At 42.2% G+C, this 11,379-nt stretch overlaps 1 protein-coding gene across 1 annotated transcript; it reads right to left on the minus strand.

Moving 5' to 3' along the window:
* Positions 1 to 1,158: 1,158 nt before the first annotated feature.
* kdelr2b (KDEL endoplasmic reticulum protein retention receptor 2b) lies at positions 1,159 to 8,912 on the minus strand. Its single transcript, XM_066689458.1, has 5 exons — positions 8,605 to 8,912; positions 5,206 to 5,306; positions 4,506 to 4,664; positions 3,770 to 4,022; positions 1,159 to 2,740 (listed from the first exon to the last, which is right to left on the minus strand). Exons 1-5 carry the CDS (start codon positions 8,693 to 8,695, stop codon positions 2,706 to 2,708), a joined length of 639 nt encoding a protein of 212 aa, XP_066545555.1. The 5' UTR covers positions 8,696 to 8,912; the 3' UTR covers positions 1,159 to 2,705.
* Between the last annotated feature and the right edge of the window lie 2,467 nt (positions 8,913 to 11,379).

The following is an 11,379-nucleotide window of genomic DNA, read 5'->3' on the forward strand; positions in this document are numbered from 1 at the left end:
AGATCTCCCTTAAATTGAAAATGAGCCCCTGGCAATCGTCTTACCATGGCCACAGAGACAAGATCAATACTGCAGCACCATTTATTCATAACCCCCTACCTACCCCCAGGCTGGGCTGAAGCGATCTCCCTACAGTCAGTGTCCAGTAGACCAATCAATGATGGCTCGTCTCAAACCTGCCCCATTGGTTTTACTTCAGATCTGTCGCAGTTCTGTCCACCCCCCCTTGCTCTTGGTCAGCGCAGGAGATCGTTAAACAGATCAGCAGTGAACATAAAACACTGCAGAAGGAGGAGGTCCCAGGTGAAGTGTCACACAAGCCACCTTCATTTCCCCTGCTACCTGACACTACAATGCAGGGTTCTGTCACAGACATTGCAAGTATGTTTCCATGTTTCTGTGGTTTTATCCAGCTTAGAAACACAACTCCTGCCTGCCATGGCTTATGCTCCCAATGTTCCAGTGCATCAGTGTTATCACAGCACAGAACTGTAGAGATACGACATCAACACTAGAAATAATTGTCCAACTAGATATGAACAAAAACTCACTGTGGGTTTTCACAATATGAAGCCCAAAAAGCATGAGATGAAGAACAGAAACCCACTTAGTCAAAGTAGCAGAGACTTTCTGTTCTCCATTTGGGACTCCAACTAAACTTGTTCTTGCTGAAAAACCAGTAGGTAACACGCACTGTGACCCATACACAACCCCTGATAAAGGGGTGGTCCTCTGGCCATTTGGGTAGCAGCTGGAGGAAATTTGTAAAATTAACAATGTCAGATTTCAGTTTAAAATGGATATGGGAGGAAAACAAGGGAAGAGTGCAGTCACCCATCATACCAAACTTCTTCTATACTTTATTTTGTAGCAGACACCCTTTTTGAAATGCATATAAAGGACTTCAATTTAATTAATCCACCTAAGTATATGTAGTAATGACTTTTTTTCAGGAGAGGAAAAACCCCTCCCCCCAAAAAATAAAAACAAACCCTTTAGTGTTATACAATCACAGGGATACACTCAGTCGTCCCAGGGACTGAGCGAACACTGCTTTATCAGTGTGCTCGTTCTGCTGGGAGCAATAACTGTGGGGGGGGAAAAAAAAAAAAAAGAAAAAAAAACTAATTAAATAAAATGCTTAAAAAAAAAAAAGCATTTCCCATAAAATCTTTATTAGGGGTGGTATCACAGGGTAACATCATGCAACAGCTCAGTAAAAAATAAAAAAAACAAAAATAAAACTACAGGAATGACTTGAATGAGAAGAAATAAGAGCCAATGCGGTTTAATTAAAAAAAAAAAAAAAAAAGACAATATCCCCTATACAACAACGCCCAGAGTGTCACACACTAAGATTCAGAAGAAAATACTCTTATTGAGCTCAACAATATGCACATCATGTAGGCCAAGCAGGGGGTTCTGAAGCTTCATTTTTGTTTTGTTTTTGCTAACCTCCAGGATCTTCAGGAACTTCAGTGGATTATAGAAACAGTATCACCAGAAAATCCTGAAACAAAACAAAAAAGAGCAGGAGCCCAAACCTGCCGTGCTCGCCTGTGTGTCAGCGGCTCTGTTCTCGCACGCTGCCATCACTCCCATGCCGTCCCCACCTTCCTCTGGGGTCAGTGCTGCAGGGTGAGGAGAAGGAGGTGGGGGCGGGGCGCTCTAACTATTGCAGGACACTGTTTGAAATTAAAAGACCCCAGATACTGCATTTTGTATATATTAAGATCATGTGCTCTTCCTTAAACAGAACAGGGTATGATTTATTTAGGGGAAAAAGAAATATTTTCTTAAATGGGAAAGTTAGGTACTGGTTACACCATGGAAGCTATTTACAGCACGAAATAAATCATTGTATGCTAATAAGGCAATTACTCAATGGTGCAAGTAGGAGAAGCCATCTTTCTGGGGGGCATTTCTGATTGGTTTTCTTCTCTACCAATTGGGGATCAGGCAGTCTGTATTGCTGAAAACTGCAGAGTGCAAGATAGGGAAAAAAGGGGTCTAAGCTCTGAAAACTCAGATAGTGGTACAAGATACAGGTGGGCATGCACCTCACCTGGGTCCAGAGCTGGCAGGGGCAGGGGGCTGATCACAGCAGCTGGCCGAGCTTGAATAAATAGAGAGGAATGGAAACTACAGAAAAGCAAAATAAAAGCAAATAAAATAAAAACGCACCAGATAGGTTTCTGGTATTATGAACTGGGGCCGAGGGGTTGAATATTGAACTGAATATTTTTTTTGTAATGATCGGGGAGCAATCTGCCCTTTACTCCGATTGCAAACCAACTCGAGGAAACACGGTTTATATACTTATATATATTGTCGTTAAGAATGTCCTCTCAACTATTTAGTCGTTTTTTTGTTTATTTATTTGTTGTTTTCTTTATCCTTTCAATCCTAGCCGTTGAAATGCATGTCAATCAGAAGACTTCACATGTAGAAAACTTTTTTTTTATCCTTTATACAGAGTAATAAAAAAGGTAAGGCAAGATGCTTAAAACAGAAATCCGAAGGCTGTGAAGACCAGGGGAGGGGGTCTCTGTTTTGTTCTGGAGCTGTTGACATAAAACTTGATACAAAAAACAGTAGTGTTTCCCTTTTCGCACTCTGTCTCAGGCATCTTACGCTAGCTTGTGGCAAAGATGGCTTCTGCCCCTGCGAGTCTGCGGACAGACGCTGCTGCTCGTCTTTGGCACTTAGGCTGGCAGGCTCAGCTTCTTTCCTTTCAGCACTGTAGGGGGGGTGGGGAATAAAGGAGAAAATGTTAAACACGTGGAGGCTGGACCCCTTTTATTATATGAAAATATATATAGTCATTGATTATAACAGAGCAGGGATCAAGAGAGGGTGAAAGGGTGAGAAGAGTGAAATACCCACTCACTGGGCATCAATCCATTGCTCTCCCTCATCTCTAAATTCACTGAGCCACAAGGCTTCATATGAAAGAACCCAGGAGCAACCAGGCCTCTGAGGTTATTTTGAAAACAGACCAAAAATGTAGTTTTATAACACTTCAGTTTAACACGGCAGCAGTTTGTATTGGTGCGTTAAGATCGGTAAAAGCCAGAGAAATTCACGTCCTTCTCAAATTGTATGATTCACATTGGTTATGAATGATCAAGCAACAGCACAAAGATAAGCCTTGATTTTCACTGCAACAGCCACATAAGGAGGACTTTGGATCTCATGCTAAAGGTCTTCCTTACACACAGTTTCACAACTCTAAAAAGGTAATAAAGCACCACGTCCTCAATGAGACTGCACTCAAACTGAATGGAGTTTTGAGTATTCAAGTTATTCAGACCCTGCTCTGGTCTAAATGAAGTCCTCTTTGAAGTAAAAGCTGCCGGACACTGAATGCTCCCTATCGGTTAACTTCTGCCCAATAAGATGAAACCTGGAGGGGAGAGTATTCAAGAGAGTGAGCACATCTGGAGGAGGGCAGATTACTGTGACTAGGGGTGAAAGGTCACACAAACAAAAGATGCCTATTTGTACAACAAACTACCCATAACTTATTGCGAGAGTGTCAGGGACCTTCTTTACCCATTACCCAAAAACTCGGCGCAAAAATCTATACACCAGATTTCAGCAATCTGATGATAAGCCCGGCCTGAGGAAGCAGCGCACTGTGCTCGTGAAGCAGAGTGGAGGTGGTTTTCCACCACAGCTATTACCCTTAGGCAGGCATGGTGTCCAGTGCCAGGGGGCAGTAGGCAGGGTTCAGATCGATGCCATCGGGGGGCGGGGGAGTTCCTACCTTTTGTCACATACAGGTAGAAGAAGTCGCAGTAGAGGATGGTCTGCACCACGCCGGCAACGATGGCGATCATGTCGAAGAACCCCTCGAAGTAGAAGCGCCAGATCCAGTTGATGAGGTAGAGCGCACGGTACAGGCCCAGGAAGAACAGGTAGTGCGTGGTGATGGTCTCTGCCTCGCCCGTCTTACTGATCATGAACAGCTGGGGCAGGATGGACACTGACTCCAGGTAGATGGAGAAGGTCCACAGGATCTAGGAGGGAGAGAGAGGGGGAAGGCAAAAGGGTCATGAAAAATTTTGTGATGTCTAACACCACCTTTGACGTGCTAATAAGAGTCCAAACTAGCAGTTATGCAGGGAGTGCCACTTTATTCCGTGTCAGTCAACTTGGAAAATTATGCCCTATCAAAATGCTCTAAAGAGAAAGGAACGGTGAAAAACCTGTTGGATAAAGAGGGGAAGGGGAAGAGGAAGAGAGGAGCAGTGCAGAGTTCAAGACAAACACCTTAAGAGACAACTCAGAAAACATGTAAAATCCATTAGGCACCTCTGTGACAAAGCCAAATCCCAACCCCACATGCAGTCACAGTCCACAGAGCACAGCTAAGTCCTGTGACTCTCCCTGAAGACAACCTCTCACTTCAAGTATGTATTTTAAGTTTACTACAATTTCAAAGTAAAGCACCGATTAATTCAGAGCTGAAACCCCCACCGCCAGCCCTGCACTCCCTTTACCTCCAGAGGAGAGAAGTCATGGTTGACCAAGAAGGACAGCCCCCCAACGGGGACCACTAGGAACTCCACACGGAAGGTGTCATGGTTGCCATCATAGGTGGCCTTGAACTTCATGTAGATCAGGTAGACAGTGGCGTACGCGCAGCCGATGTAAATGACCTGTGAAAAAGACAAGGTGAAAAAGAGTGTCGGTTGGTTTCCCAAATGAAAAAGAACACTACCACTGTGCAGTGGCCTACATTAAAACCTGGAGCTAAATGCACACTTATACACTGCCCTGTCATACAGACCATGGAACGACCATGTTTGTTGATCTTTATTGATCACTACAACCATTTAGAAATGGATTTTATATCTGCTGTTGCTAAAGTACTCTAAACCAGGTATGTCAGCCTCTTAATTCACATGTAATCATTTTCTTAGGTAGGCTGATCTAAGATTTTCACATTTCAGTTTTAAAGCAGATAACTTGATTACTCAAAATATTGTACCCAAAGAACATTCCAGAGTCTGGAGAGAATTCTTACATGACTCCAATTAATTGTTTAATTAGACCAATTAAGGAACCAAGAGGGTGGGATAAAAACTAGGAGATAACACCCAGTCCTGCAGGACTGGAGTCTGACAACCTTGTTCTAAACTGACAAAAACTGTTTCCAGTCAGAGAGCCAGCAGTAAGTCGGGCAGATGGAGGGCTTACCTTCATACTGGTGTTATACAGGGAGATGAAGGACGTGAAAAGGTCCAGGTAGCGAGTGGTGAAGACCAGCGCAAATAGGATCTGACTCTTCCCAGAGATACCTGCAGAAAGGGAACAAAACAGATTGCTTACTTTAAAAGTAAAAAAACGATTTACTTTAAAATCACTTATCCTGCTTTGGGAGTAAATATATTCCCAGAAATCACCCAGCCTCATTACAATCCACTGCACAGAAGTACTGAGTGGAATACATTCAAAAACCATAGAAAAACAAAACATTAAGAGTGAAATTAGGGCATCAAAAGGACCATCTTGGGGAAGAACAAAGGAAATGCAAGCTTTTGCTGCTAAAATAAATTGACAGGATACATTTAAAAACTAACATTGTTGTTTTGACAATCTGAACAGGCTTAGTTAATGCAATGTAAATCCTCCGTACGAGTACTTGCATTAAAGGATTTTTAAAAACATTTAAATCAAGGAAGAACAAACCATGTATCTGTGGAAGAAATAGGGATTGTGCAGGAGGGTTATAGCACTTCTAAAGCTAGCTTGTGAACAGACCAGCTGGGCTGCCTCCACTTCTGAACCCTGTGTCACCCTGGACATTCCCACTATTTTACTGCTGCAAAGTGGAGTAAAGCAAGGATCTCCCAATATTGTGTTGAACCAAACATAAAATAGGCAAACAAAAATTACTAACACCTAGAACCTGTAAAATACACTGCCAACAGAGAACAGCATCATAACTCACCACACAGGTTACAAACAACTGCAACAGACTAGACTGTACGGAGTTCGACCATATGTACACTTACTAAAAAAATGCCTTTAAGCTTGGAGACAGCTGCATGGGCCATTATGGTCCTACAGCTATTTACACAATTTTAACAAATATACCCTCAGATTAAAAAAGGCCATACATCTACTATGGTCACAATATGTACTGCGTGAAAATCTTGCTTCACTGCAAACAGACTGGTAGGTTGTGCAATTAAAGTCTGCGAACACTTGACTTCCCAAATTCATCACACCTCAAACAGCATTAATGTTGACTTTGCCTTCATCAATTTCAGCTCCAAGTGAATCTACACACTTCTCTTATATAGGACTCAAGCTTTCAGTTATGGTTGCCAAGGAGGTATTGCCCTGGCAACCATAACTGAAAGCTTGAGTCCTATATACTAACCTGCATACATTGCAAGGGTTATCAAAGCTTAAAGCCGAATGCAGGGAAGTCCTTTCCATGGAGTGCAGAGGTATGTCCACACTTGACTTGGCTACAGTGTTTGCATGGAAGAGATAAAGATACAAGCTGTCAGCAGGTGGTGAGATGTCAGCGTGTTGCACAAGAACTACACACCAATCCAACACCCAAATGCGGGACAGGTCCTAAAAATGCATTTGCGTTTGTGCACATAACCACACTTCCCAGTCATTTGGCCTCCAGCAAAAACCACGAACACTGCCCCAGGGTCAGTTGTGGTGAGTGGCCCACAATGTAGGACGAGCACTTCCAGAAACAGCAGGGCTCGCAGCGACAGGTCCCAGGATCAGTGATTGCTAATCCCTTCAGGTAGAGAACCCAGCAGGCAACCAGAGTCCTATCTTGCCTGTAGTGTATTCTGGGGAGTGGGGGAGGAAGCAGGTGTGTCTCATCTGTGGATACCATGAATGGGACAGGCCTGCAAAAACATTCTGCACAGCTCACTCTGCAGGATGCAAAGGTTGAAACCAGAGGCCCAGTGAGCCTAATTCAGTGAGTGAAGACTAAGCACATATACCGATACCCAGTTAGCATTCTTCAACTCAGATGTTTCCAAATTAAAACTTGCAGGAAACATTCCAACAGTACATGGTTAAAACTGTTTGCAATAAGACTTTTTTTTTTAAAGCATCAGGGGGAAAACAACGTGTTGCTTCTGGTTGATCTTAATTGGTCTTAAAAGTTTTACTTTCGTTTGAGAAGGAAGTTTAAAAAGCAAATACAAATGCTCGACTTTCTGATCTACATTTATATCAGTGGTTACAGTCGGAATGCAGTAATTACGAAAATGCACCCAGAAGGAAATAATACAAATGCACCGTCTGCACCGGCGACGTGGAAGTCCGATAGCAACTACGTGTATCCCACTCCATTTTGGAGATGCACCTTATCCGTAATTGTCAACCGTGACTTATTGCTGTTGGGGGTTAAACTACAGAAAAAATACATTGTTTAGGCGTTCCTACAACAAACATTAAATAAATAAAAGCCATGCGGGAAGTTACAGCAATAAACTGCCACTAAAATGCCAAAATGCATGCATGTGCGTGTAACATTGTGATTGCAGGTTTCAATGCGTTTTGTATATCATCATTTCAAACTTCCTGCTTTGTTTTTTCGTTTCTTTTAAAGTTTTGCCTCTCCCCACAGCATCTAGCGGGCTGCCACGTCAGACCCCAGGCCAGGCAATCGAGCGCCTATCTTGGCCCTGGAATTAGAAAATTACTCACTTTGATGCATCTGCAAGCCTTAATTACTGACAAAAGTATTTCAATTCATAAAACGTACCCAGCTCCCTTTACCCACTTCACGGTGGCCCTCATTAAAAACTTCCACACACGTTAGCTAGTTGTACACAGTTCACACTGATGAATCACACCATCTTGCTGGTTAAAAGTATATTTTAGTGTATTGATACATTAGTAGTTTACTGGTCACTTTCAGGCTTACGTGTCTCCCGTCTGTTGAGCTACACCCTGATACCCTTAGAAGTCATTTTTAAACATCAAAGTACACTTTTTAGTACTTACTCCATTTATCTTAAATACATCTAACACTAAATGTTGCTTATCCCTATATCTGTAGATAATATGCACACGAAAATGAAGTTACAACAATGCTATTCTTAAGGGGAACCAAAAAAAAAAAAGTTCTCTTGACTTATCACTTTCAAAACCAATAATGTTTTCAACTGGCACTTGCATTTAATGTTTCCCTTTTCCCGGGACTATAATTGTCTAATGAATTGTAAAATGGTTTTCAAAATACCATTACAACGCAAGATAAAAACAAGTTACTTGCATCTTCAACTAGATAAAGAAAACACATTTAACAATGGTGTTTTGGCTTAATTAAAGCATGCACAAAGATTCATTAGGACATGCATCTGCTTAAACCAGACTTAGCCCCGATCTGTGTCAGTGTAATGCAGCTATGCACAACTTCGCGTCCATCGAGTTGAGCTACAGTGAACAGTATGCAGAAAAAGGGCTCCGCTCGTAGCGAAAATAAGTGGACCGATTTAATCCACACAAGCACACCATCAAATACGCGATCAGTAATCCGTCACAGAACAGACAATACGCGTATATGGCCTCTGATCTCGGTTTAAAGTGAGAAATACCCGAACCTACCGGCACAAGACCTGGTTTTCCATATTTTGAGCAGCAGGATGATGATGGCTGCTAAGTGGGAGAGATCCCCGGTGAGCCTGAACACGTTCATGGCGCCGCGCTGTCGATGCAGAGGCCTATGCCTTCAGTCGGACGAAGATGGGGGCTCAAGGGCGTCTCTTGTCTGCTTTTGTGCAGCGTTAAGCCTTTACAGGGAGCTGGCCTGACCCCGGCTTTCTTTCACGGCTTCTGCGAGGTGAGCTAAAAAAATGGCGAGTAAGGAGCGACGTGGCCCGGGGACGTGGCCAAAAATATGAGCGCACAAAGCAGGCTGGGAAAGCGGCGGAGACAGCAGCGAGAAGCGGGCGCATCGCCGGACACGCCTGTTAAAGGGGAGGGGCCGGCGGCCTGCTAGAATTCTCTGTCACTTAGATCTGGAGGCTGACAGCGCAGCAATGCGTGAATACACGAATAGTTTCACAGTTACATCAATTAAACAGACAACCCGTCCTGATTGAATTCATAAACTCATCCATATAGGTTTACAGATAAAAATGCATTCTTCATATTGCCCACTACGGAAGATAGACTTCTCCAACGCCTTTATATTATGCATTACAATAGGCTTCTTCCAACCACTGAGGTTGATCGGGGAGTACTATTGCTTTGCTTAACTGCATCGTTATATGGGTTTTATAATACTTTGAATATGCATGATAAAGGGCCTTTTTGTTTGAGCTAAATCATAATTTTAATTCGCTCTTATTGTTAACGCACTACAAGATCACCAACGTGTACATTTACCGTTTAAAACTGAATTGCAACCTGAGAAGGAAACAGTGCGAACTCTTACTGATGTGTAACGGTGAACATAAATAAATACATACATAAATAATTAAAAAATAGCTGTGTATAGTTAGTATATACCTACAGTTAAAGCAGTTCATATAGGTGGATACTACATTTCATATAATTGTTTTCCACTGAGGAGGTACATCTCTGATATTATTTGTATTATTGTATTATTATTATTAGTGGTAGTAGTAGTAGTAGTAGTAGTAGTAGTAGTAGTAGTAGTAGTGTATTTAGCCTATTGTTTGATACAAGAGCAAAACAAAGGTGCAAAAATACAACACAAAATTACAAATCAGTCATAATGCAAATTACAGTTGTGCATAGGTCACAAATACAGTTCATATAAAATACAAGTCACACATCCTAGTTCTAATAGCTAACAAGTGCAGACAAGAGCTAAGGGACATCACAAATAAACAACTGGAGTACTAGCAATATAAGAGTAAGCAATATAATTAAAATTATATAAAGTGCAACATTACAGCTATAAATGAAGCTCGAATTAAGAGTAGTGTGTCTTAAGTGGTTACGCCTTGAACAGAGTACGGGACATACTCGCCCTGTGTTGTTTCAAGGCGGTTTAGCACACAACAGCAAAGACCACAAGCATTACTTTTTTTTTTTTTCGGCGAACAACTATGCTTACAGACAGGCGCAAATATGCCTTTAAATTGTTCGTGATGTCATTGTGCATTTCGTCCAATCACGGCGCTCCATAGCTCTGCTATGTCAGTACGGGCCGGCCGGAGTCCGCTGACGCGCATGCGCTGCCGGATACGCATCCTGAACCAGCGGAGCCTAGCAACAACCGCCGATGCCTCGGCCTTGGGCCGGAGGATTTGGCGGATTTCAGATAATCCTTGTATACGAAAAACAGGATCATTTGAAAAGGAAAAGCATCTGAATATAGTTTTTATTGAAATAGAAAAGAGCATGACCTGGGGTGGGGTGACTTTATTTTAACAAATGTGACGCTTCCCAAGAGAGTGTAACTGCCACATTAAATCCATTATTATTAATTAGTTTCCCCCATTCTCCTGCATTTGTGATTTAATAATAAACGCTTATATTCAATATTGTAAAATATCTGTATTCATGGATAATATAAATCTACGCTGGACTGCAGTTCTGTTAAGACCCCTAAAGCAGTGAAGTAAATATACATGACAGGATACACAAACATAAAAGGAAGGGGAACACAAACAGATTTAGTTGATTGTAAAACCGGCATGGGATGTTAACTTGGGGAACAGATTCCCAAGCGTGTCTCTGCACTTCACGATTTCCTTAAAGGATTATTTTATTCTTTCTGCCACTTCCCAATTCGCTACAGCTGGGCTTCATACACAAGTGGGGTTAAGAGGCTGCAACAGCTTTATGAATTATGAAACCTCGCTGAGCCTTCACTCAAAAGAATCAGTCACAGTTCGTCTGGTTTGTGTAGATGTTTATGTACCATCAAGAAAAGAGCATGGGGTTGTCATCCCTGTTCTAAATCAAGGGGCAAGGGCAATCGAGTGAGGGCCACGAGTGTGTGTTTATCTTATTACACACTTTTTGCTGGATGTACCCAAAAACACACAGTCCCCATAGAAGGCTGTTTTCCTGTGACCAAAGCTGCGGTTGACATTGAGAGCAACCACAGCTTCTCCATATCCAAACTTTAAAATATATGTGCATCCCTCTTTAATTACAATAAAAAGGTATCATATTAAATAACTTGCCTTCCCTAGCCTAGCTGAAAGACAAGAGGACAGGACTTCTAAAAGGGATATTGACTCATTTTCAACATTTACAACAATAGAACAGGAAACTAAGTAGGTGGATTTATGCACATGTCAAACAGGCAGTCTCTTCCAACGTGGCTTGTTGTGTATTTTGAGGGAGAAGCTGTTCTTCCCACTCATCCCCAACTTGATAATAGAGTGTAGCATTAGACAC

This window comes from Amia ocellicauda, chromosome 17 (assembly GCF_036373705.1).
Source record: "Amia ocellicauda isolate fAmiCal2 chromosome 17, fAmiCal2.hap1, whole genome shotgun sequence".
NCBI classification, from domain to species: domain Eukaryota; kingdom Metazoa; phylum Chordata; class Actinopteri; order Amiiformes; family Amiidae; genus Amia; species Amia ocellicauda.